Source organism: Panthera onca, chromosome D1, assembly GCF_046562875.1.
Source record: "Panthera onca isolate mPanOnc1 chromosome D1, mPanOnc1 haplotype 2, whole genome shotgun sequence".
Taxonomy (NCBI): Eukaryota; Metazoa; Chordata; class Mammalia; order Carnivora; family Felidae; genus Panthera; species Panthera onca.
The window spans coordinates 91938218-91962294 of record NC_138348.1 but is presented as its reverse complement, the minus strand read 5'-3'; the positions used below and the strand labels follow the sequence as shown (position 1 = coordinate 91962294).

At 54.3% G+C, this 24077-nt stretch overlaps 1 protein-coding gene across 8 annotated transcripts in view; it reads left to right on the top strand.

Moving 5' to 3' along the window:
- The window catches only part of ST3GAL4 (ST3 beta-galactoside alpha-2,3-sialyltransferase 4), a 32578-nt gene continuing 8501 nt past the window's right edge, over positions 1-24077 (top strand). Inside the window, exons 1-4 of one of the 8 annotated variants that reach the window (XM_060605172.2) lie at positions 1-240; positions 7541-7627; positions 8847-8915; positions 23633-23738. In XM_060605172.2, coding sequence (XP_060461155.1) covers positions 7575-7627; positions 8847-8915; positions 23633-23738 — 228 coding nt within the window. In that variant the 5' untranslated portion in view covers positions 1-240; positions 7541-7574. Of the gene's footprint in view, positions 241-7537; positions 7628-8846; positions 8916-10041; positions 10183-23632; positions 23739-24077 lie in introns of those variants that run through there. The other 7 variants (XM_060605171.3, XM_060605173.3, XM_060605179.2 and 4 more) reach the window with 7 other exon arrangements.

Here is a 24077-nt window from a genome sequence, read left to right as displayed (position 1 = left end):
TCGGCTCCCCGGCCGTGTGCGCAAGCGTGTCCGGCCCCTTCCCCGCCCCCCGCCCGGGCCCGGGCCCGGGCCCCCGCCTCCCCGCAGGCGGACTTGCCCGCTCCCAGGCCGGCCCCGCGCCCGGGACAGGGACCCGGTAGAGCGGAGCCGCAGCGCCAGCGCCGCGCCGCCAGCCCGTGCGCCTAGCGGATCGGAGCTGTGCGCGAAAGTGTCGTGCCCCGCCCCGCTCCACCCGCGAGGGTGAGTACGCGGCGGCCGGTCCCCGTGGGGCCCGGGGCGGGTGGAGGGAGGGCGGGAGCGCCGCTAGGGCCCGGCTGCCGGGCCCCCGGCCCCGCGCCGCGGCGGCCGGGGAGGTGGTCGGCCCGGCACGTGGGCGCAGCGCGGGGCCGGCCCGGGTGGGGCGGCCGCAGCCCCGGGATCCCTTTCTCTGGACCAGATTTTCGCGGGAAGCCTGTGCTCCTCTCTCCCTCGGAGTGAGCGAACGGGATGGTTCTCTTCTCCGGAAACTTTCTAGCCCCCACCCCTGCGCCCGGGCTGAAGAGGCGTCCCCACCTTCAGCATCCTCTGAGCCAGGGTTTCTCGCAGCACTGCCCCCATCGAGTCCAGAAGATCGGGTGGGCTGGCTTTGCTAGAGGTGACAGGCTTTGCTGGGTCCATCTGTGGGCAGGACTCGCAAGGTCGCCCAGCAGAGCCCGAAGGTGGGGGTTGCTGGCTGCAGGCTGGCAGTGCCTGGGATACCAGGTCCACCTTGTGGGGGGCCTTTGGGCCTAAGCCACGGTGCCTCCGAGCTGCTGGGTGGTGGGCAGTGGGAAGGGGTGGGTTTGCGGTGAGGGTGGGGCCCCAGGGTGCGACAGGACCCCTGGGCTCAGCTGTCTGCCCCGGGTGCCTCCCTGGGGCCCGTGCTGGCAGGGACCTCCTGGCCGGCCCAGGGTTGCCAACATGTCCGCCCGGTGCTGCCCCCTCCATTTCCAGTCTTGGGGGGGAAGCTCCGTCTGGGCCATCTAAGGCCTCATGTACTTCTGCTGCTTCACACGTCCTGAGGGCCTGGCTTGGGGGGCTGCTGCTGGAAGACAGGGGGGAGGGGGCGTGTAGGCAGCGTTCAGGTGCTCAACTGTGCTTGTCTGACCTCATGACCACCCACAGGCTGGCACCCCCACTGGCTTCTCAGGGAAGCCTTGCTTTCCACCACTGGAGGGAGGCACAGCGTTGAAGCCAAGTTCAGGCTGACTTATTCTTTGTAGAACCTTGGGAACGGGCCTGGTAGGGACTAGGGTGTCACTAGGGGCACAGACCAATACTGCTCTTTCCCGAGCTGCGTCCTCTGCCGGGCCCTGGCCCTGGCATTTGCCAGGGCGATTTTAAATGTGTTGATATGTGCTAAGTGCTTTGAAAGCTGCCTGCACAGAGGAAGAGGTATGTAAGTGCTGTTAGTGATGTTTCTGCCACACTTACTCTGCAAAGCTGCCCCATAATTCCAGAGAGGTTGGGAGGCGCCAGCTATTGGGACCTGGAAATTACCTCGTGGGGGATTTTTCTCTTTGCTGGAAGCTGGTCTGGGCATACCCTCTGACCTTGCTCTGCTCCTGTCTCCACTCTAAACCCTCTCTGTGCCCTGTCCCTCAGCATTGTTAGGCTGAGTGGGAGATCTTAGGCTGTCCCGTGGGTCCTGGGTCTCATCAAGCAGTTGTAGGAGAGGCAGGAGTTGGGGCCAGTCCTCTACCGACCAGTCCAAGTTGAGGGGTTAGGAGGGGAGCATAGCTGAAAGAATGTAGGAAGGGAAAGTAGGAATCGTCTGCTTGGACTGTGGGCTAAGAGGGCTTCTGTAGCTCAGGTGTGGGTTACTGCTCAAGACAACAGAGACCCCCTTTTCTGAGAGCAGAGACCCCGGCCATGGAGGCCGGCCGTGTCTTCTGGGCTGTCTTCTCTTTCCTCCCTCACCTCCTTCTCTACCCAAAGCACTTCCCACTCCTCAGAAACAGAGTTTTTTGTCCCCTCCACCCTCTCAGCCCTTTTAGGATCCAGTTTTCCGGGTAGAACCAAGAATCTGATCCTTTCTGGAATTGTAACAGATCTTGGAAGGCCCCCCTCCCCCCCCACACCACTACCACCCTCACCAGCAGGAGCAGAGAAGTTGGACCCCCTTTCTCTGTTCTAGCTTAACCTGTGGTCATCCCATAGTGACCCTACCCTGGCCTGGCCTCTGCCCTGCATTGGGTCTCCCCTCGGGCCCTATCTGGGCACATTCTATGGGTCTCGCCTCAGAGAGGCTGTCCCAGTGGAGCTATGAATTCCTCCTCTCAAAATGGCTCAAAAGTTTACATCCTCTGTCTTGGCGAAGGGGTCACTGTATCTTAGAATAATACAAAATGGTTCCAGCTCACAGGAGAGGGAGAGGCTCAGCCTCCTGAATACGACCCTCCAGATCAGTGTCACAGAACATTCTAGAGTCTGAGGGTCAGGTCTACAGATTGAGATCAAGGCAGGCACCAGAGCCCAGTTGAGCTCCCGAATCCCTGGAGATGGGCCCTGGGCTCTGGAGGGTGGGGGTGGTCAGGTAGTGAGGGGAGGGCCCTCAGGAAAAGGAGAGCACTTGCTCCCTCCCTGTGGACTCCTTAGCTGCCCTCTGGTTAGACATTTCCCCTGTGGCAGGCAGCTGCTGTTTCCCTGACCCCCAGGGCCCTCCTTCCTTCTCAAGACCTGGGACCTTGATCTGAAACTTTTGGTTGCCTTGACAAAACAACTAGGCTAGGCAGGTTTTGGAGCTGTAGTCACTTGTTCCCCCATCTCTCCTTGGTTGCCCCCTTCCCAGAATGCTCAGCACTTCTGCATATGCGTGTTCTGAGGGACCCTGGGTATGCTGCTGGCCACCCCTGGCCTCAGAAGCACCCCTGACCTCTACCACATTCCCTGTGTGTGTGTGTGTGTGTGTGTGTGTGTGTGTGAGACACTATTTGTGCTACAGATGGAGGAAGTGGTTGAATGTAGCTGTATGTGACGCCTGGACCCCAGCCAGTTCCCCTGGGGCCCCTGATGGGTACCCCTTGAGCCCAGCAGGGGCTGAACTCTGCCAAGGGGTCGTGTGGGGTCGCTTGCTTTTCAGGGTGTGAGGGCCATCGGTGTCCAGAACTGCAGGTTTTCTTCTGGTCTTGGCCCCTTGCCTGGGACCAGCAGACAGGCGGCTCCTGGCACTATCTCACTATCTCTGCCCACCCTGCCCCCTGCAAAGCTGCCTGTAGAAAGAGGGTGTGACTACTCTAGAATCCGAGGCCCTGGCTTCTGCCCAGCAGGGAAGAGATGCTGCTGCTGGGGCTGAGGGGAGGTGCGGGCCTAGGTGAAGCCCTCCGTGTCTACCTGGGCCTTGAGCGGGAGAAGGCCTGGCTCTGGAAGCCCAGAGGAGCTGTTATAGGATAGTCCCTTCCTCCTGCCTGGAGCTTCCCTCCGAAGCCCAGCCGAGTGGCTCAGCGGCTCCAGGCTCTTGCTTTGCTGTGTGGGGTGGGGAGGGTGGTGATGGCTGGAGAGGACAGGGACCGCTTTGCAGAGTGCTGGGCCCACACACTGTTGTTCCTGCCTTGGATCCCACCCCTCCTCCAGGGTGTGGGATCCAGGGGGCTGCTGCAATGCTCCCCACCCATGCCCCCCACCTTTCCTGTGTCCTCTGCCCTTGCAGCCTCTGTAAAGACCTCCTTAGAATAAAAAAGACTTAGCAGATAACAAAAGTAGTTACCATTTGTCAATCAAGCACTTTTTAAAAGCCTGGCCCAGTAAACTTACAAGAAAAAAAAAAAAAAAGGTGCGCTATACACTTATTTAAATCACGTAAGCCTCACACAACCCTTTCTCTCAGCCCGTTTATAAACGAAGAAACGGAGCCTGGAGAAGTGTAAGCTGCATGGCCACGGTCACACACACTGCTCGGGGAGCAGCTGAGCGGAGACTTTGTATCTAGTCCTGTTTGGGAAACCTGCACTTTCCAGCTGAGTCCAGCACTGCTCCCCCAAGCTCCTCCTCCCCTTTCCTGTGATGGCTGAAGAGTCTCAGAGGTGTGAAGGGCTTTGCTCAGGGCCACAGTGTATCAGTGACTAAGGCCGACCACAGCCTCCACCTCCTGATTCCCAGCCAGAGCCCTTGCGCACCCCACATCTCGCCCTGCCCATTTGCCCATGTGGCCCCCTTCCTGTGAGTGCAGGCACTTTGCTTGTCAGCCCCCTGTGGTCCGCAGGGCAGGGCGGGGCTGTCCTCTCTCCCTCTCCACCCTCCCTCCCCACCGCTGGCCCTCCCAGCCCCTCCTAGCCCCCACCTCTCCTGCTTCCCCCCGTAATTGCTTCCATCTGGCCCGCCTGCCGGCTCCTATTCCTTTGGAAATGCAGCGGCTCCCCCAGCTGCCGCCCACAGGGCTGCAAGGCCTCATCCGGCAACCGGGGCCACACGTGGAGATGGGGAGGGGCCCTACAGGTCCGAGCAGGGGGATCTGGGCCAAGGTGGCTGCTCTGGGGTCTGGCATCCCCACATTCCTGCCAGACAGGAGCACCTTTGCTCCAGGGTCCTTGCTTGACACCCGCCCTGGCCTGGCCCCGGCCTGGAGAGGTCCTAGTGGTGAGCTTCCCCTTCTGCCTCGCAGCTTCCACAGTCCCCTCTGCCCTTTACAGGTGCACAGGTCAGGAGGAGGGAGGCCTGGCTGGAAGCGACGGCAGGAGAGAAGTGGGCACCTGCGCGGGCACGCTCTGGGGACGACTGCTGGGGGGTCCTGGGAGGGAAGCGAACAGGGCAGTCACGGTGGCAGAGGCTGAGGGGCCCGGGAGCTCTGGGCAGGTGAGAACGGGGCTGACTCATTTCCCTTGGTCCCAGGCCATTGACTCAGAATCAGCAGAACTAGCAAGGAATCCTTATATTTTGTGTTGATATAGAATAAAACCTGCACATTCTAACAGTGCCTTTGACGCTCTGTTGACTCCCTTGCCTCAGGCTCTGCCTAGGCTGGGTGGGGAGGGACACCAGTGGGGGTCTTCTGGTGTGGCCATCTGGAGGCTTTGGAGCATGCTCCTGCCTGTGGAGGGGACACGTTCCCTATCGTGGAAGATGCGTACGCATTGACTGGTGACCTTGACGGGGACAGGCCAAAGGAGATGTGGGCATAGCAGGAGCACGTTTGTGGTGTGGAGCAGATCTGAAAACTTTTAAGGCATTTTCTCGCTGAGATTTTAGGATTTTAGTGTAAAGCTCCTGGAACTTGTCTGTCTTGTTTACTGCTATATTCTTCATGCCTGGAATGATGTCTAGCAAATAACAAGTGCTCAGTAAATATTTGTTTGATAAATGAAAGGAAGACACAGCTTGGCTTTTCTGACTTCGTCTTCACTGTGTTCCTGTTTTTCCTTCCTCCTTTTCTTGGGGCAAAGACAGTGAGCAGACAGGTGAGTTGTTGGTCAGAGAAGGGCCTGGCCGCCTGGGGTCTCCCCCTCCGCCGGGGGTCTCTCTGGGCACCCGGGAGGCAGGCAGGAGCCCCAGGTAAGGATGGGCAGGCTTCTGCCCCCCTGAGGAGAGCAGGCCCCTCCTTCTACCTGCCCTGGGCTCAGTGGGTCCCCTCCCTGTTCCTGTTTCACCTCCTCAGCCCAAACTTTAAGACCTTGCACAGACTGGCCCTAAGGAGCCTCTCTCAGGTGTCCTCTCGGGAGGCACGGTTCACCCCTGTTCTTGCTTCTACCCAAACAACTACACTTCTCTTCTTTCTCCATATTGGGTTTCCACATAAAATTCCCTTTGAAAGTAGGACAGAGGGTTTCTTGGCTCTAAAGAGTTTTATTTGAAAGCCCCCATCCAGCCACATTAAGACTTTTTATTTTCCCAGGAGCACGCCATGTGTGTTCTCACCTCCTGGCCTTTGCTCTGGCCGGTATGGCCCGGGTGCCCTCGGTAGCCATCTTCCTAAATTGCAAGTGTCCGTGGGCATCCAGCCCGAGGCTGTGCTCTCGGAAGCCTCCCCGGCCACCCAGCACACTGCCACCTCCCCCTGTGCACCCCGCTCCCCTCAGCTCCCAGGCTGGCCACGTTGTGCAGGGACGGTGGTGTGGTACAGGGAGCCACGGCTTGACTCCTTTCCCGGCTGCCCAGCCGTGGGCCCGACACAGAGCCTCGGTTTCCCCCGAGGAGCTCACACTTCTGAACGAGAGAGCGTTTCTAGTGACATCCCAGTGCGTGGAATCCAGCACTCTGCAAATGCTGGCTGCTGTGTTTTCTGTGGTTCCAGGTGGGGCCCAGACACTGACTGACAGGTGTCTCCCTGCCGGCCCAGCAGCCAGGGGCAGGCGGCCGGGCAGGAGCCGGATGGCATCCTTGGTCTCCTCTCTGTCTGCTCCCCAGGTCTGTGACCTCAGGCAGAGCCGTGGCCATTATTCGTTCTCCATCAGCACATCTGTTAATTGGGCTAATAGTATCTGCCCCACCTCACAGGTTTGTGAAACGAAATGAGGTAAACAAGCTGGCAGAGGCCTCAGAGGTCACCATAGGGCAGGATTGCGACTGCCTTACCCTGGTGTCCCCAGCACCTGGCACCTTGCTGCCACACGATGGCCTCACAGTAACTGTTTGCTTTGCAAATGAGGGAGCTGAGACTCAGAAAAGTAACTCGCTGGGGTGTTGTTGTTTTTTTATTGTTGTTGTTTTAGTAATTTGCCCTTGGAGGTCACAGAGCGTCTCTCCCCACAGGTAGGAAGGAGACTGTCTCAGGAGTGACCCCCGCTCTCTCTGCCCCTCCGTCCACCTCTGCCTCTGTCTCATCCCTGTCTCTGAGGTCCTGACGTTATTCGGGCTTTCTGTTCTCCAGGCCCCAAAGACCCAGGACTGGGGAGGCTGAAATCCCCGGGGCGTGGCTGGCGGAGGACCTGGTGGACTAGGACACCCCTGGAAATGTCCACTTCTGTCCTGCTTCTCCCAGACTGGCTCTGTCCTCCCAGGGGCTTAGCCAAGGCCTGGCTGGGGAGAGTGCGTTCAGGGAGAGGGGGAGCCCGTCCTCCTGGGCTGTTGGGCCCTTCTCGCCACACTCACTGTCCCCCCACTCTCCTCTGGTCCGCTCCTGGGTCCTGTCTTTTCCTGTCTTTTGTTGACCGTTTTCTGCCTTCCTTTCTTCCCTTTTCCTCCCTCTCCCTTCGTGTCTGACATCTGTTCTTTCCCCCGGGGTCCTCACCCCCCTTGCCTCAACATCCAACTTGTCCTGACACTGGCAGCCGGACTTCCGGTGGCCGGGGAGGTGCCCTGCTGGGCTGTGGAGGCTCAGGAGAGCCTGCTGTTCTTGGCAGCTCCAGCATTTTCTAGTGAGATGGCTCTTCCAGCCCCTGAGCTTGGTGAAGGGACGGTGCCAGCCCAAAGTAAACTCAAAGTAAACTTCTACTCAGCTCCCTGCCCCGCCCCCCGTCCCCCCCTTCCTGGACACCGTCCTGGTAAGGAAAGTGGGACCTTGTCCTGGAGCCTGAGGGTCGGCAAAGAAGAGCCTGGTGGTGGAGCTTCTCTGGCTTCTGACCTCTGCCCCCCGCCCTCCTCTCTCCAGAGCTCCAGCTCTTTCTCCAGAGGTACCTGCTGGGATGGAGGAGGCTGGCCAGAGCAGGGAGGAGATTTCCATTCAGACACCTTCCAGGTGAGCACACACGGCGTGTTGTGCTTGGGCCGATGTGTGTGTTCGTGCCCGCGTGCGCTGTGTGTGCATGAGCGTGTCCGTGGGTTGTGTGGGAGAGAGAGAGCATAGGCATGCATCCATGTGTGGACAAGCACACGGGTGGGCCTGTGGGAGGTTGTGTCCTGTCCCCCCCCCCCCCCCCCCCCCCCGCCTTCTAGGCCTGCCACTATCCAGGCCTGCTTCTAGCCTGGCGCTCTCCTCTCTGTGGTCTGTGTGACCTTGGCTTTGCACTGGGACTCCCTTCTGTCTTGGGAGCCGGCTGGTCCCCTGCTGTGGTCCCACGCAATGGTGACTGATCTCTGGCCACCCATTTAGCTGCCCGGGGGCCCTAGGGCCAGCGTTTGCCCCCCACCTCCCAAAATGGAGGCGTGTGGGGGCTTCCTGCCCAGCATCTCAACTCTGCCAAGGCGGAGGGAATGGGGAACAGCTGCGTTGGCCGATTCCGGCTCCGTATGGATTTGGTTTGACAACAAAGCTCCCTCTGTGTTGTTCTCAGGCCCCTTACATAACCCGAGGGTGGGGGGTGGGGGGGGGGGGGAGGGAGGCGATGGGGGGAGGTGGAGATGGGGACAGGGAGACACCAGGACATGATGGTTGGAAAGGGGACAGGGACCGGGAGGAGGGGCAGGGGAGTGAGAGAGAGAGACCGTCGGGAAGCAGAGAGAGGAGGAAAAGTGTGCATCTTGGCCCTACAGTTCTACTTCCGGCCTCCTGATTGGGAAGGAGCTGGATTTCTGGGTCTTCTGACTTTTGTCCTGTAGCTGCCTTGTCTTCCCCTCCTTGCACCCCACCCACCAGCCCTGGATCTGCTGGGGATCTGCCTGGGAGGAAGGGTTCAGGGCTGGGCCGGAGGGCCATCCTTAGCCCCACCCTGTAGCTGAGTGCTTTCATAAAGAAGGGAGTCATTCTCCTCCCTTGCTCTCGGGTGTCTATTCATGACTCCAGGTCCCAGGCCTGGCTCTAGAAGCCCCTCTTGCTACCCTCTGGATGGCAGCCGTTCCCTGTACCCTGTTGGGCTGCTCAAGGCCCCACCTAGGTCCCTGGCCCAGTCTCCCATCCGGGACCTCCCCCCAGCTCCAGACCCTCGGGCCACCCCGTCGGAGGCCCTGTGGCCCTGTCCCTGCACTGTCCCCTCCCTCAGTAATCAGACCTTCTCTTCTTGCCATCACTGTCCCTGCAGCTGTCCAAATAGAGTGGGAAGAAAATGTTCTCTTTCCGGAACAGCTGGACTGACAGCCGGGAAGGCCAGGTGAGCTGGCCAGGCTTTGGGGGTGCTTTCGGGGGTGGGAGGTACCTTGTCCCAGGGCCCTGATCCTGCCAGGTCCTAGGCAGGAGCAAACAGACACTGGGAAGAGGGCAGGAGGACCAGTAGGGCCAGGGCCCCAGTGACGGCATCGTCTCCTGAGTTTTCTCAGGTTTTATTCCCTGTGCCTCAGTTTCCCCCAGTCCTTTTCTGGCACCAGGCTTCCTTGAAAAGAGCCTCTGGATTCCATTTGGCCCTAAAGGGTAGTGCTTGTCCCCAGGCTGCAGTGGATTAACAGGGCTGTATTCTTCTAACCTGAAAACAACAGAGGGGGGAGGAGCTGCTGGCGAGGCCCCAGATTCTCCCGGTTCTGGCACTTGGCTTGACCCCTAGCACCTCCCTTGATTCGATTTTAAGGTGTCTGCCCAGGAGGTATCCTATAGAAACTGAGCCATAACTCTGCGGAGAGATGGTGTGGGTGAGGCCCAAACCTGCTGAACGAGCCCTAGACTCTGGAATCCTCAGTCCCCAGGCCCTGACCAGCTTGTGGCTTGCCTCCCACCACCTGCCCCAGGTCTGGGTGCTGGGATGCTCCTGCAATTGCTAATGCCTCAGGGCTTGAGACAGAAAGGTCTGCTTGGGGAAGGGGGATGGCTAAGAGAGGGCTTAGGAGTTTCCCGATTTGTGGGCGGGTGGGCCAGGAGGATGGCCCCTCTCACACGAATCAGGGTTAGGTGCCTGGGCAAAGAGACCAGGCCAGGAGGATGGTGAGTGAGCACTATGAGGGTGCCGGGTGGGGCTGTCCTCCATTGGGGCAGCTGCCTCTGTCCCGTGTGTGACTGAGGTCCCCGGCTGCCTTGGGACACTCCCTAGCCCCCCTGGGGACATCCCTTTGAGGCTGTGTATCTTCCTGTCGTTCACTTTCCTGTAGCCCTCCCCCTCCCCCAGCGCCCACCTCCCCAAGAACCTCTGAGCATAACAGGAGTGTGACTCTGTCGCTGGCAGCCGGGCTTGGCCAGGCCGAGGGCCAGAAGTCCAGAGTTTCTCTTTACCCAACTTTCAGAGGTGAAGAGATCCCCAGAGGGCTGGCTTAGCCACTCCCTACTCTTGAAGTGCTCCCTGGCTGATAGCTCCAGGGACCTGCAGCCTGACAAACAAACCGGGCTGGAGCTGGAGCGGGAGCTGAAGGTGAAGCCCTGTGGCCCGTGCCCTGGGCCGCAGGATGGGGGAAGAGAGCGCCCTGGCAGAGGGGGCTCAGCAGACCTCAGAAGCTGTACGTTGGGGGTGGGTGGGGTGGGGTGGGGTGGGCAGGGAAGAAGGAATGAGGGGTGTGTGCACGTGTGTGTAGGGGTCACTACATTCCTGCATGTTTCCAGGGTTGGTTTGGGGGTGTGCCTGTGGGTGAGCAGAGACGGGTGTGTTTTTGCACAGAGATGCCTTTGGAGGTTTTCGACGCGGGAGGGTCGGAACGGACCGGAGCAGGGTGGGCTTGAGAACGGTTTCAGAGTGTCCCCCTGGTGCCTCCTGGCTCTGGGTTATGGATGGAGCTGTGAGCATTCGGACGGATTTGCTGGACATGTCCCCCGTGGAGGAGCCCCAGGGGCAGAGGTGGTCCTGGGGCATCTTTGATAACCTGAGCATCAGCCGGCCCTCCAGCCAGCATTCCCACCTGCTCTGCTCTGGCCTCTGCCCCCAGGGACCACTGCTTGACCTGGAAGGTCTGCACCTTCCCCAGCAGCACCTAGAATGCTAGCCGCCCCACCCCCTTAGCTCCTCATCAACCTTTTACTTGGAGAAGAGTCAGTTCATTGAAAGTCTTAACTGATGTGAAACCTTAAAAGGGCCTTGCTGGCTTCGCTCTTCCTTGGGGACAGCTACTGCAGGAAATGGGGTCTTGCTTTTCCTTCTTCCTGGTTTCATTTCTCAGTTAGAGCCCCCACCGCAGGTGCTACATTGCCACACGGCACTTCCCTCTTTTCCCTACCCCCACCCTCAGCTCCCCTAACTAGGTTGGGCTCCTAATAGGAATTCAGGAGCGGGTCCTCCCCCTGTTGACCTCCTGAAACCTCCATGTTCCAGAACCACCATGGCAGGACAGCTTGGATAGACAGGGGAGAGCTGTTTCCCTGCTATTCCCAGATGTTCCCAAACAGCCGTGCTGATAGCCACCGTTCTTGGGTCAGAGCTAGAATGTTTTTCATTGCCCTGCACTGTCCCTGCCTGAGGATTTTGGGAGTACCTGCCCGAGATGGGAGAACCAGCAGAGGGAATATCACTTTGGAAATAAGTGAGGAGGGTACTGCTTCTGGAACTGCTATGGAGAGGGGGCGCTGCTCAGGGGAGGGGGCCCATCTCTATGCCTTTGGGATGGGACTGATCGGGGGTCTGGGCACCTTCTCTAGAACATGCTATGCCCAGAGACAGTGGCTTCTGCAGTGAGGCCTGCTCCCTCTCTCCTATCCCGTGCTTCTCACGTGACAGCAGTGCAACTCCAGTCTGACCAGTACACAGGACCTGGGTTTCGTGCAGGGCAGAGCCTGGGTGGCAGTGCTCCTCCCCCTCTGCCCGAGCAGCTGCGTGTGCCCTCGTAGTTTGTGCCATGGAGACAGCAGCTGGGAGGAGAGGGGAGTATGGATGTGGTTGTGGACCCCTCCCATGGTGTCGGCCTGGCCCGTACTAAGGCTTTTCGATCTCAGGATGGCTTTCGAGGATCACACACCTCCCAAAACTTGCTCTTGTGACCTGAATTTCACAGATGAGGAATCTGAGGTCCTGAGAGATACAGGAGCTTGTTCAGGACTGCCTGGCCTGTGACTGCAGAGGTGGGATTGAACCTCAGGTTTGTGTGCAGACCCCTCTCCTCTGCCTCCAGGATGCCAAAGGTCCTTTGAGGTGCAGGGAGGGGTGGCTGAGGTTTTAGCCTAGGCCAGCCCTCTTGGGGAACAAATAAAGGGGATGTGAGGTAATAGGGCATCTTCGAGGCTCTCCTGGGATCTCGATAGGTCTGTTGGTTGACATCAGCTCATCGTGTGGTCCAATAGCCCTGGAGCTGGTGGTGATTAAGGTGAGTCAAAGGTGGTGCAGAAACCACGCCTTCTTGGTGATAAGGGTATGTTTGTGAGCGCAGCCACGTGTGTTTGGCAAAAGTTGTGACACTTGGTGCGTCCGCCAGCCCCTGAGCCCAGCCTCTAGCAGGCTCCTAGCGCCTTGTGTGCTCAGGTCTTTGCAAAATAAGGGTCTGGGATGCTCTAATCTGATGAAACTTTTCTGTCCACGCTTGTCCTGCTCATTTGCTCGTTCATTTAGACATGTGTTCATTTCAGTGTTTGTCAGTTACCTACCACGTGACATGTATTAAATTTGGTGCGAGAGATACTGTCGGCCACAAGGAGTCCCTGCTTTCTTGGGGTACAGGAAATAGCGTGGTGTCACTGCTACAAAGGAAGCAAAACGGAGTGAGGAGGCAAGACTGAGGGCCAGGAGGAGACTCCTAGATTGGGTAGTCTGGGACCCTGGCTTGAGGGGCAGCATGAAAGGGAGAGTGGCCAGGACAAAGGAAGCCAGGGACGGAGGTCTGGGCTTGTGATTCCAGATCCCACACCATTTATCCTGCCGTCAGCCCCTGCCAAGACAAGGACTCAGATGGGAATCTTTAGCCCTGTCTCCATTCTCAAGTGGGGGTCAGGTGTGGAGGGGGCGTGCAAGCTAAACTTCTTCTCTTTGGGGAGGGGAGGGTGTGTTTAGGAAGTGCTGGGGAAGCCCAGGGGTCATCGGGGACTTTCTCTGTTCGGTGGACAGTCACATGGGCATCACGTAAGGTTCAGTGTTTATTTCTTTGCCTTCGGTCGCAGAACAGACTGAGTGAAAAATCGTGGTTTTTTTTCATTTATTTTTTATTATTTTTTTAAAGATTTTTATTTTTAAGTACAACCCAGAGATCAAGGGCTGCACACTCCACTGACTGCACCATCCAGGCGCCCCACCAAAAAATAGCGTTTTTAAAATGATGTTTTAATCCACCCCGCATTCCACACAGCCGCAGCTTTTGGGTTTCACTTAGCACATGAAGAAGGAGTATGGCTAATAGTTGCTATTCGCTGAGCGTTTCCCATGTGTCTTTCCTATGTTATCATGTTAACCAGCACAGTGGGACTTGTGGCAGGGGCTCTTGGCCTCCATTCTACAGATGGGGAGACCAAGGCTCAGGGATGCTAAGTGGCAGAGGCAGGGTTCAGGCCCGGTGGCCAGTGCCCCAGGCACAGCTCTTGGCCTGAGGAGGAGCGAAGGTTCTGGCAAGACGGTTCCATGTGACCCGCTTGCCAACCCAAACATGGCCGTCCGCGTGGACCCCGGGAGGGTGTGGGTGTGCGAGGCGTAGCCGTGAGGCCAGTTCTGCTCAGGCACTGGGGCTAGTTGCCAGGGTCAGGAAGACGTCGGATGTGGGCAGAGCGGAGATTGGGCTGGTGTGCCAGGTGCCGACGTCACCTTGAACTGTGGCTGCGCATCCAGAACCCTGGCAGCCCAGGAAGAGGGGAACGGATGCCGGGGAAGAGTGGAGTCTTCTCAACTCTGACACTCTTGAGACCTTGAGACAGTGCTCACTGTGACTGTCAGTCAGAGTGACCAGGGCCCTCTGGAGGCATCTCAGACACTCTGGTTTAGCCTTCCTGAGCTGGGGTCCAGGAAGCGTGTGAAGCTTAATGTGCTCTACAGGTGCTTCCAGTAGGATCTCAGAGATTGCCTGGTCCAGTGCTGTCCAGTGGAAATGCACTGGGGGCAGGCGCCTGGGTGTCTCAGCCAGTTGAGCATTTGACTCTTGATTTCGGCTCAGGTCATGAGCCCAAGGTTGTGAGATTGAGCCCGTATCCAGGTCTGCTTGATATTCTCTCTGTCTCTCTCTCTCTCTCTCTCTCTCTCTCTCTGCCCCTCCCCCATGTTCTCTCACTCTCAAACAAAACAAAACAGAACAAAAAAACAGTGGGGACCACAAACTCAAGCCACATAGGTAATTTTAAATTTTAAAAGAGGTTAAGTTAGGGTTCCTGGCTGGCTCAGTTGCAAGAGCATGTGACTCTTGATCTCGGGGTTGTGAGTTTGGGCCCCACATTGAGTATAGAGATTACTGAAAATTAACATATTTTTAAAAATGTTAAGTTAGGGGCGCCTGGGTGGCTCAGTCGGTTAAGCGTCTGACTTCGGCTCAGGTCGTGATCTCGCGGTGTGTGAGTTCGAGCCCCACGCCGGGCTCTGTGCTGACAGCTCAGAGCCTGGAGCCTGCTTCGGATTCTGTGTCTCCCTCTCTCTCTGACCCTCCCCTGCTAACAGTCTGTCTCTCTCTGTCTCTCAATAATAAATAAATGTTAAAAAAAATTTTTTTTAATGTTAAGTTAGCTACATTTTTAAAAAGCAAAAATAAGGAGGTGAAATAAATTTTGAATATTTTAACCCAGTATAGCCAAAATATTAGTTCAGTGTGTGATCAATCAAATAGATTTTTAAGGTGATAGTTCACTTTTTTTGGTACTAAGTCTTTGAAATCCAGCATGTTTTCTTTTTTTTTTTATTGTTAGTATAACTTTATTTATTGATGTATTCACGTATTTATTTATAATTTACATCCAAGTTAGTTAGCATGTAGTGCAATTAGGATTTCAGGAGTGGATTCCAGTGATTCATCCCCTATGTCTAACACCCAGCGCTCATCCCAACAAGTGTCTTCCTCACCACATATGTTTTCCACTTGCAACACACTCAGTGTGAACCAGCCACACTGCAAGTACTCTATAGCCACATGTGGGATGGGGCAGGGCTGGTGCCATCCACCGTTTTCAGAAGAGGAATCTGGAGGCCAGAGGAGGAAGGGGACTGGCCAGATTGGTGGGGAGCTGAGTTCAGGCCCCAACTCCGGTAGTGCCTTTAGCCTTGGCATCTTGGGGCCAAATTCGTCGGCTCCTGGGTGAAAAGTCTGGGGAAGGAAACATACCCTAAGCCCCTGCCTGGGACCTGGGGCAGGTCCACAGCCACACCATACTGTTCCTTTTTTAAATCCTGGCTATGAGTCTGTACCGTTGATTCTCTACCCTGCCACAGCTTCAGCTTTCTGGAATTCAAAGCTTCTGCCCCACCCAGAAAGACACCAGAAGTATGATTTTCAAGTGGTTCCCCGTGGTGTCTTGTGACTGGCAGCTGATAAAGTGGATGATACAGTGTTTCTGTGCAGGAGGCTGCAAGTGCTGGGCTGGTTGGGGTGTCTGATGGGGGGGCGGCAGCCTGTGGACCCCACGAGTGGGGAACAGAGAGCCTTCTGTGCTTCAGTGGGAAGCCTGTCAGGCCCCTTTCCCTCCAACCTTGGATGGCCAGACAGATGCCCCCATCTGCCCACTCACGGGCCTTGACGCAGTTGGTCAATTACGCAGCCCTGGGCTGTCTCACATGAGCTGGGGCCAAGGCAGGCCTCACTCCCCATTGGGCGTGCCGTGGTCATGCTGTGCTGTTCAGTGATGGGGAGAGGACACAGTCTGCAGGCTGTGTCTAGCCAGGGGGTGGGCCGGAGGGGATGAAGCGAGTATCGGACCCACTGTTGCTGCTTCCTCTTCTCTTGGTCCAGTGATGTCCCCGACCAATAGATCCATTTATGAATTGAGCGAATTTGTATTGAGAGCCTACTGTGTACAGGTCACTATTCTAGACATTGGTGATACACCAGCAAACAAAACAACAACAGAATCTTTACAAGCAGGGAAGGGGGATCGGAAATGTTGGGTGTGCATGGAACTCTCGATGGCAGGTAGAGAAGGTGAATAAAGAGATCAATGAAGAGATGTCAAACCCATGTCTCTCTGGGTAGACAAGGAGCCCATGGAGCGTTTTTGAGCTGAGAAGTGTTGTAGGTGACTGATCTGTTCTGGAGAATTGCACGCACTTAGCCATCTGCACCCGAGAATGACTGATTAAAGTAGGGTATAGTCCCACAGAACCTCAATGGCGTGTGTCATCTCGCCTTACCGAGCAACAGCATCAAGTCACGTGGACTTCATAGTCCAGCTTGAGTCCCCTCTGGAATATTAGCAGAGGACTCCGAGCTGGGAGGAATCATGGTGGGCTGGCTGGCACCACTGAGATTCACTCACTTTGACGGGTGGAAATGTGACCCCAGATTCCTAAGATGAAATGCGCATGAGCAGGTGGAGAACAGATCTGCTCTTAGGTTCAAAAGGGTAGCCACACAAGTTCAGGAGGCCTGGCTGAGGGATTTTAGTCCCATGCCACGGGTGTGTTGTGGTGGCAGGAAAGTGAGCGCAGTCTTAGCCAGCATTCATGGAAGTCTGGTGTCCAGATGGAAGGCGGTACTAATCCTGTGGATACAGTTGTATGCATTGGAAGCCTGCTGGAGAGCTTCCAGAGGAGCCTCGGGCTACGGGGAGGGGGGTGGGTGGCAAATAGAGACTGTGTCTCATAAGGAAGCTGCCTGAGAAGGAGCAAGGAAGGCTGCTGGTAGCTGCTGTAAGCGTTTGAAAGACTTTGATCTGGTAGAGGGCTGACTTCCTTTACTTGCTCCAGGAAGTAAAGGAATCGAGGGAGCCATTCCTTCACAGGAGAGTTTTTGAGGCAGTAGAGGGTCGGGTATGTGGGCTCCAGAGCCAAGCAGCCTGAGTCCCCGTCCTTCTCACTAGCCCTTCGCCCTTGGGCAAGTTGCTGACCCTTCCCGCACATCAGGTCCCTGTCTCTGCAATGCAGGTCGTCATGGTGTTTAACTCCTAGGGTTGAGATCATACTTGGACAGCCCCTAAAAGTGTCTAGCAGACTAGTTCTCAACATCTGGTCATGTCTGCAGACAATGTGGTTGTCACAACTGGGGAGTGGGGCTCCTAGTGGGGAGTGGCATCTGGTGGGTAGAGGTCAAAGATGTTGCTAAACACAGCCCCTCACAACAGTGACTTCTCTGGTCCCCAAAGCAATGGCGTTGGGGTAGGAACCCTCCTGATATCCCACATGGTAAATGCACCATACATTTTAGCAATTAATAAGGGATGTAACACATGTTTAATCTCATCTTATTACTTGTGTGTCGGATGTTTACAAAACATCTGCTACATTTTGAACTCTATAATAGAGTCTGAAAGTATAATGAAGTCCCAGACCACAGAAGTCATAGTCTCATGGGTAAGATACAAAACACATAATATAATATAAAATTATATTATGTGATACAGCATCTTCTGTAATCCAGGCACTCTGATAGACTCTTGGTATAAACAAGCCTCCAATTTCAGAGGTCAGAAGATAGTGGGCAAAACAGGAAGAGCAGTAATTATATAATATGAAATTATATTACCTGTGAAGTGCCAGAAGCAAGTTACAAACGATATTTTGTGGGAAGAGAAACATCAATTGCTTAGAAATGTCAGAAAAGATTTCATAGAGGAGGAGCCCTTTGAGATGACACTGGAGTGAGGTGGTTCCAATGAATGGGGCGGGGAGGGGCTTAGAGTGTCCCACCGGAGGGAAGTCTGCAGAAGAGGTGATGTGCTTGGGAAGAGGATAGCAGGTGCACCTGCAGGGCGTGTGACCCGAGGGTGAAGGGTCCTGGTGGCCACTAAGGAGCTTTGGCTTTTCATTTAAGGAATGGGAGCAACTAAGGCAGGAGGGTGCTTTGATCCAAGTTATTTCTTAGAAACATCCCATGTTGGCAGTTCCAAAGGAGAGGGGTGAGTGTAGAAAGACTAATTGGGCAGAGACCAATTAGGAAGCAGGGAAGGTGGGGTGGGATCTAGACTCCATGTGTCTCAAGAAGACATGGAGGGACTGTATTCTAAAGTGTTTCTGAGGCTCTAGACCATGTGACCTTCGTGCCGCAGCCAGGTTTTTTAAAGCCTCACATGCCCAGTGCCTCCCACAATGCCGAGCATTCGGTTCATTAGGAGCCCAGAGAGCACTGGTTGGGATGAGGAATTGGGGTAGAATCAATCATATTAATAACTGTTCAGTAGGGATGGCATGAGGGGAGGCAGATGTTGGCAGGCCGAGTTTAGGATGATGTGGGGCCAGGGCGGGGGGGCAGCGGAGAGTGGGGAGAAACGGGTCCAGTTTGGGCATGTGGAGTTTGAAGCGTTTATGATCATCTGGGTAGGATGTGCAGCAGACAACCAGAAATAGTAGGATGGGATCTGGGGAGGAATCAAAGGGTTTGGATCATCAGGGTAGGAGTAGTGGTCAGTCGTCTGATAGTGAATGCACTTGTCCTGTGAAAACAGGCAGGGGAGAGCAGAGGGTCAAGGATAGATCCCTGGGGAACGCCAGCACCTGACTGAAGTGGGGTCAGAACAGACTGGCACAGAGCTAGGAGGGAAACCTGGAGAAGTTCTTGACCCAGAAGCCAAGAAGGCGGTATCAGCGGACTGTATCAAAGGCTTCAGAGTATGAGGGAGAGTGAAGACAGACCTTCCTCAGGTTGGACAGTTACGAGGCCGTTGATGGCTTTCGCAGGAGCTATTTCTGCATAAAACGTGGGTGGTGGTGTAGGGCTGAAGGAGTGAGTGGAAATAGCACAGATACAGAAGTGTGACCACTGGAGGTAAGGGGGCAGACGCAGGGGTAGCTGGAGGAGGAGGTAGAGGCAAAGAGGGAGGAGGGAGATTTAAGTATGTTTATTAGAGAGGAGTGAAGGAGAGAAGGGCAAAGGGGACCACTGATGGGGAACAGTACTGGCAAGGTGAGCGGGGATCGGTGTCCAGGTGGAGGGATTAGGAGGGAACAAGAGGGGTAGGTGAGTCTAGAGGTGGCAGACAGGTAGCTCCAGTTTTTCCCTCTAGAACTAAGGGACGTGTATTACGTGACTCGCTCAAGGTCTGCAAACCAGTAAGAACAGAGCCGGTGCCTCTGCCCCCACGGGTCTTCTTGGACCCCTTCTCAGGGACATTACACCATATCCCTTTGATAGGCCCCAGGGCTCGAGGGGCCTGGCATCATGCTGTGCCCTTAGGGGGATACTGTCCCTCCTGGGTCAGCAGGTACAGTACCTGCTGGGTACCTGCTGTGTGTCAGGCTGTGTCTGTGCACCATGAGACACGGTTGCTGCTTCCATGGGGCCTTAATTCTTCACCCTGTGCCCCTGGTTCTGCCCTTTCGTGATGTCTGGGGCTGTGCTCATAGCCTCACCTCTCCAAGGGACACTGCTATTTGGCCAAGCATCTTAAGAGCACACGGCCTTCCTGCCCTGGGGTCACTTTGTCTAGTGGGTTGGGTGAGCTGGTTTCCTCGGCAGTTGGTGGTAGGGGCTGGTGCACGTTGCATATGAGCGGATCAGATTCCCGCTGTTCTACCCAGGTACTCTACGGTGACTTTTTCTCATGCCTGGTCAGTAATGTGGGACAGCTGCTGGGAGAAGGCTGTCGGTTGACCTGAGGCAGCAGCTAGCCCAAGAAGCCTGTGCTCTGGGATTGTCCGGGGCTGCTGGTCCTCGGCTTGGCCCAGCGAGGGGAAGGGGTGGGCTGATGAAATCCCTGATTGGGGATCTTGGAGCAGGCTCAAAGACCGGGCAGTCTGCTTCACACAGACCAGCACAGTTTGGGAACAAAGACAAACCAGTGCAGACTTTCCGGGGAAGAGGTCCAAGATGGCTAGTTGTCTTGTTGCTGGGGACCCGGACTAGTCAGCTGTGCTCACCTCCCGGTGCCAAAGGTCTCCTCCATCCAGGTGGGGCCTGGAGGGTGGCTGGGTATGCATCTTTCAGTTACTGTGGAGCTCGGTATGTGGTATTTTTCATCCCGGCTTCCTGTTAGAATCACCAGGGAGGTGGGGGTTTGTTTTGTTTTGTTTAGGAATGCCTGTGCCCTGCCCTTAACCAATTAAATAACAATCTCGGAGAAGGGGACGTAGACATCTATATATTTTCGTATTTCTCAGGTGCTGGCCTTGTGCCAGTCAGGTCACCGATGTCGTGACCTACTGATACAAAAGGAGATGAAGTGAAATGGAGTGAATCCTGGTCATGAAAGATTGAGAGGGAGTAGAGGGTAGGAGAGGGTGTGGTTCATCAAGTCCTGAGCTCTCAGGATCCTGGCGTGGAGCTCTCCAACACAGCATCTGGTCCTAGCCCAGCAGCAGGGCACCACCTGGGAGTTAGTTAGAATTCATACCCAGCCACACCCACTGAGTCAGGATGTACACATCAAGGTTGAACAGCCTGCTTTGGTCATTCATTCGGACATCCTTATTATTCTCCCCTTCCTCCTCCTCCTCCACTTCCCCCTCCTCTCCCCTACCTCCTCCGCCTTCCCCCCTCCCTCCTTCCTCCTCCTCCCACCCACTTATTCCTCCCACCCCCTTCCTCCTCCTCCTCCTCAGTAGTTCCTTTTATTTTAATATAATTTATTGTCAAATTGGCTTCCATACAATACCTAGTGCTCATCCCAACCAGTGCCCTCCTCCCTTCCCATCACCCACTTTCCCCTCTCCCCCACGCCCCATCAACCCTCAGTTTGTTTTCTGTATTTAAGGGTGTCTTATGGTTTGCCTCCCTCTCTCTCTATTTGTAACTGTTTTTTTCCTCCCCTTCCCTTCCCCCATGGTCTTCTGTTAAGTTTCTCAAGATCCACATATGAGTGAAAACATATGATATCTGTCTTTCTCTGACTGACTTAGCCTAATACCCTCCAGTTCCATCCACGTTGCTGCAGATGGCATGATTTCATTCTTTTCTCATTGCCAAGTAGTATTCCATTGTATACATAAACCACATCTTCTTTATCCATTCGTCAGTTGTTGGACATTTAGGCACTTTCCGTAATTTGCCTATTGTTGAAAGCGCCGCTGTAAACACTGGGGTACATGTGCCCCTATGTGTCAGCACTCCTGTATCCCTTGGGTAAATTCCTAGCAGTGCTATTGCTGGGTCATAGGGTAGATCTATTTTTAATTTTTTGAGGAACCTTCACACTGTTTTCCAGAGCGGCTGCACCAGTTTGCATTCCCATCAACAGTGCACGAGGGTTCCCGTTTCTCCACATCCTCTCCAGCGTTACAGTCTCCTGATTTGTTCATTTTAGCCACTCTGACCGGTGTGAGGTGGTATCTCAGTGTGGCTTTGATTTGTATTTCCCTGATGATGAGGGACGTTGAGCATCGTTTCATGCGTCGGTTGGCCATCTGGATGTCTTCTTTGGAAAAGTGTCTATTCATGTCTTCTGCCCATTTCTTCACTGGATTATTTGTTTTTCGGGTGTGGAGTTTGGTGAGTTCTTTAACAGATTTTAGATACTAGCCCTTTACCAGATATGTCATTTGCAAGTATCTTTTCCCATTCCATCAGTTGCCTTTTAGTTTTGTTGATTGTTTCCTTTGTAGTGCAGAAGCTTTTTATCTTGATGAGGTCCCAGTAGTTCATTTTTGCTTTTAATTCCCTTGCCTTTGGAGATGTATCAAGTAAGAAATTGCTGTGGCTGAGGTCAAAGAGGTTGCTGCCTGCTTTCTCCTCTCGGGTTTTGATGGTTTCCTGTCTCACATTCAGGTCTTTCATCCATTTTGAGTTTATTTTTGTGTATGGTGTAAGAAAGTGGTCTAGTTTCATTTTTCTGCATGTTACTGTCCAGTTCTCCCAGCACCATTTGCTAAAAAGACTGTCTTTTTTCCATTGGATACTCTTTCCTGCTTTGTCAAAGATTAGTTGGCCATACATTTGTGGGTCCAATTCTGGGTTCTGTATTCTATTCCGTTGGTCTATTTGTCTGTTTTGTGCCAATACCATACTGTCTTGATGATTACAGCTTTGTAGTAGAGGCTAAAGTCTGGGATTATGATGCCTCCTGCTTTGGTTTCTTTTTCAGTATCACTTTGGCTCTTCGTGGTCTTTTGTGGTTCCATACAGATTTTAGGATTGTTTGTTCTATCTTTGAGAAGAAAGCAGGTGCAATTTTGCTTGGCTGCGGGTTAGAATCACCTGAAATGCTTGCATAAATTCCAGTGCTGGGCCAGTCACATTAAGTGAGAATTCCTAGGTGTGGGACCCAGATACTTTACTTTAAAATACTTTACTTTAATTATACTTTACTTTAAAAATTATTTAGCACCCCAGGTGATTTTCCTGTTCAGCCAAGATCAAAAACACCCAGTTTAACTAGTGTTTCTTAAACTTGAATGTACCTCTCATTGATCAGGAGATCTTATTCAAATGCAGATTTTGTAGGTGTGGAGGGGCCTGAGATTATGCATTAAAAATTTTTTTTGATGTTTATTTATTTTATACTTTTTAAATGTTTGTTTACTTTTGAGAGAGAGAACGTCAGCAGGTGAGGGGCAGAGAGAGAGAGGGAGACACAGAATCCGAAGCAGGCTCCAGGCTCTGAGCTGTTAGCACAGAGCCCGACACGGGGCTTGAACCCACCAACTGTGAGATCATGGCCTGAGCCGAAGTTGGATGCTCAACCGACCCAGCCACCCAGGTGCCCCGAGATTAATATATTTCTGATATGGTCCCTAGCGATGCCCATGCTGCTGACCTGATAAGTATATTTTGAGCTGCAAGCATCTACTAAGCTAACTTCCCAGTTTTATAACCAAAGAAACCGAGGGTCAGAGAGGGAGATGTGACTCCCCCAAGGTAACCCAAGGTGTTACTTATTCATTCAGTACTTCCTGAGCACTGGTTCTGTGCCAGGCAGTGTGCTGGATGTTGGGAATAAGACTGACCTCATTGCTACCCTCACAGAGCTCATATTCCAGTGCGGGAGACAGACAGAAAGTAAGTATCTAAGCTCATTACAGATCAGGAGAAGTGCTCTGGAAGGTGCTAGGGAAGGTATGACTTGGCTGTGGCTGTAGGTAGGTATGGAAGAAGGCATGTCACTTTCGGGATAGTGGTCAGGGAAGTTACTAGAACCATGGCTTTCACTGGTGTCTTTTTTTTTTTTTTTAAGTTTATTTATTTATTTTGAGAGAGAGAGAGAGAGCAAGTGCACAAGTGCATGAGCAGGGGAGGGGCAGAGAGAGAGGGAGGAGAGAATCCCAAGCAGGCTCCACACTGTCAGTGCAGACCCCTACACGGGACTCAATCTCATGAACTGTGAGATCATGACCTGAGCCAAAACCAAGAGTCAGGTGCTTAGCCAACTGAGCTACCCAGGAGTCCCCTTACTGGGTCTTCTAACTACAAATCCAGAACTTTTCTTTTTTTTTTTTATTTTAATTTTTTAATGTGTATTTATTTTTGAGAGAGAGACAGAGACAGAGCGCAAGCAAGAGAGGGGCAGAGAGAGACGGAGACACAGAATTGGAAGCAGGCTTCAGGCTCTGAGGTGTCAGCACAGACCCCAGCATGGGGCTCGAACTCATGAGCTGTTAAATCATGACCTGAGCTGAAGTCAGGTGCTTAACCGACTGAGCCACCAAGGTGCCCCAGAACTTTTCCTTACTGGGCAGGGTCATCTTCCATCTGGGGTTTGGGGATGGGTGCTCATGACTATGGAGGATGTCTGTCTCTGGTCCCCATCCCTCACCCGCCCCTACCCTGCTCTCTCCTCCCCCCTCCAAGACTAAAATTCTTCCTTGGTGTTTGTGGACTCAGAGTGGAGCCTGGGGGCAAAACATCAACTTCATAATAGGACAGTGTTTGGGATAATTGATTTATGATTTGTAACAAAACCCAGCTCTGGTCCTGAAGACATAATTTGAGGTTTTCCAGGTCTCTGTGAGAGAGCGCAAACACTAGAGATTCCCTCCCTTTCCAGGTGGATCACAAGAATCACCTGGGCTGCTTGTGAAAATGCCTGTCCCCGGGTCCCACTCTGGCTGACTCAGCAATCCCCGGGAGGGGCCCTGGAATCTATGTTTTCAGTAAGTGGCCCAGGGCAATTCTTCTGATCCAGGGCACTGAGGAACACCGTGTGGACGACAAAAAAAAAAAAAAAAAAAAAAAAAAAAAAAAATTCTTGGTGTCCTGCTCCCCTTTGTGTGGCTGGGCAAGATGCCGAAATTTCTTCCCCAGTGACTCTGCAGCATAGCCCTGGCTGAGTCTGTGTGTCGGGACCTCTCTGCTTATGTGCATATAGCAGCTGGCCCCTTTCCAGAGCCCTGTCCTTGCCACGCCCTTTGTCCTTTGCCCTTACCCAGAGGGGTCTCCTGTCTCTTCCTCTACCAACCAGACCCTCCTCCCTCCCTGCACTCCCCTTCAAA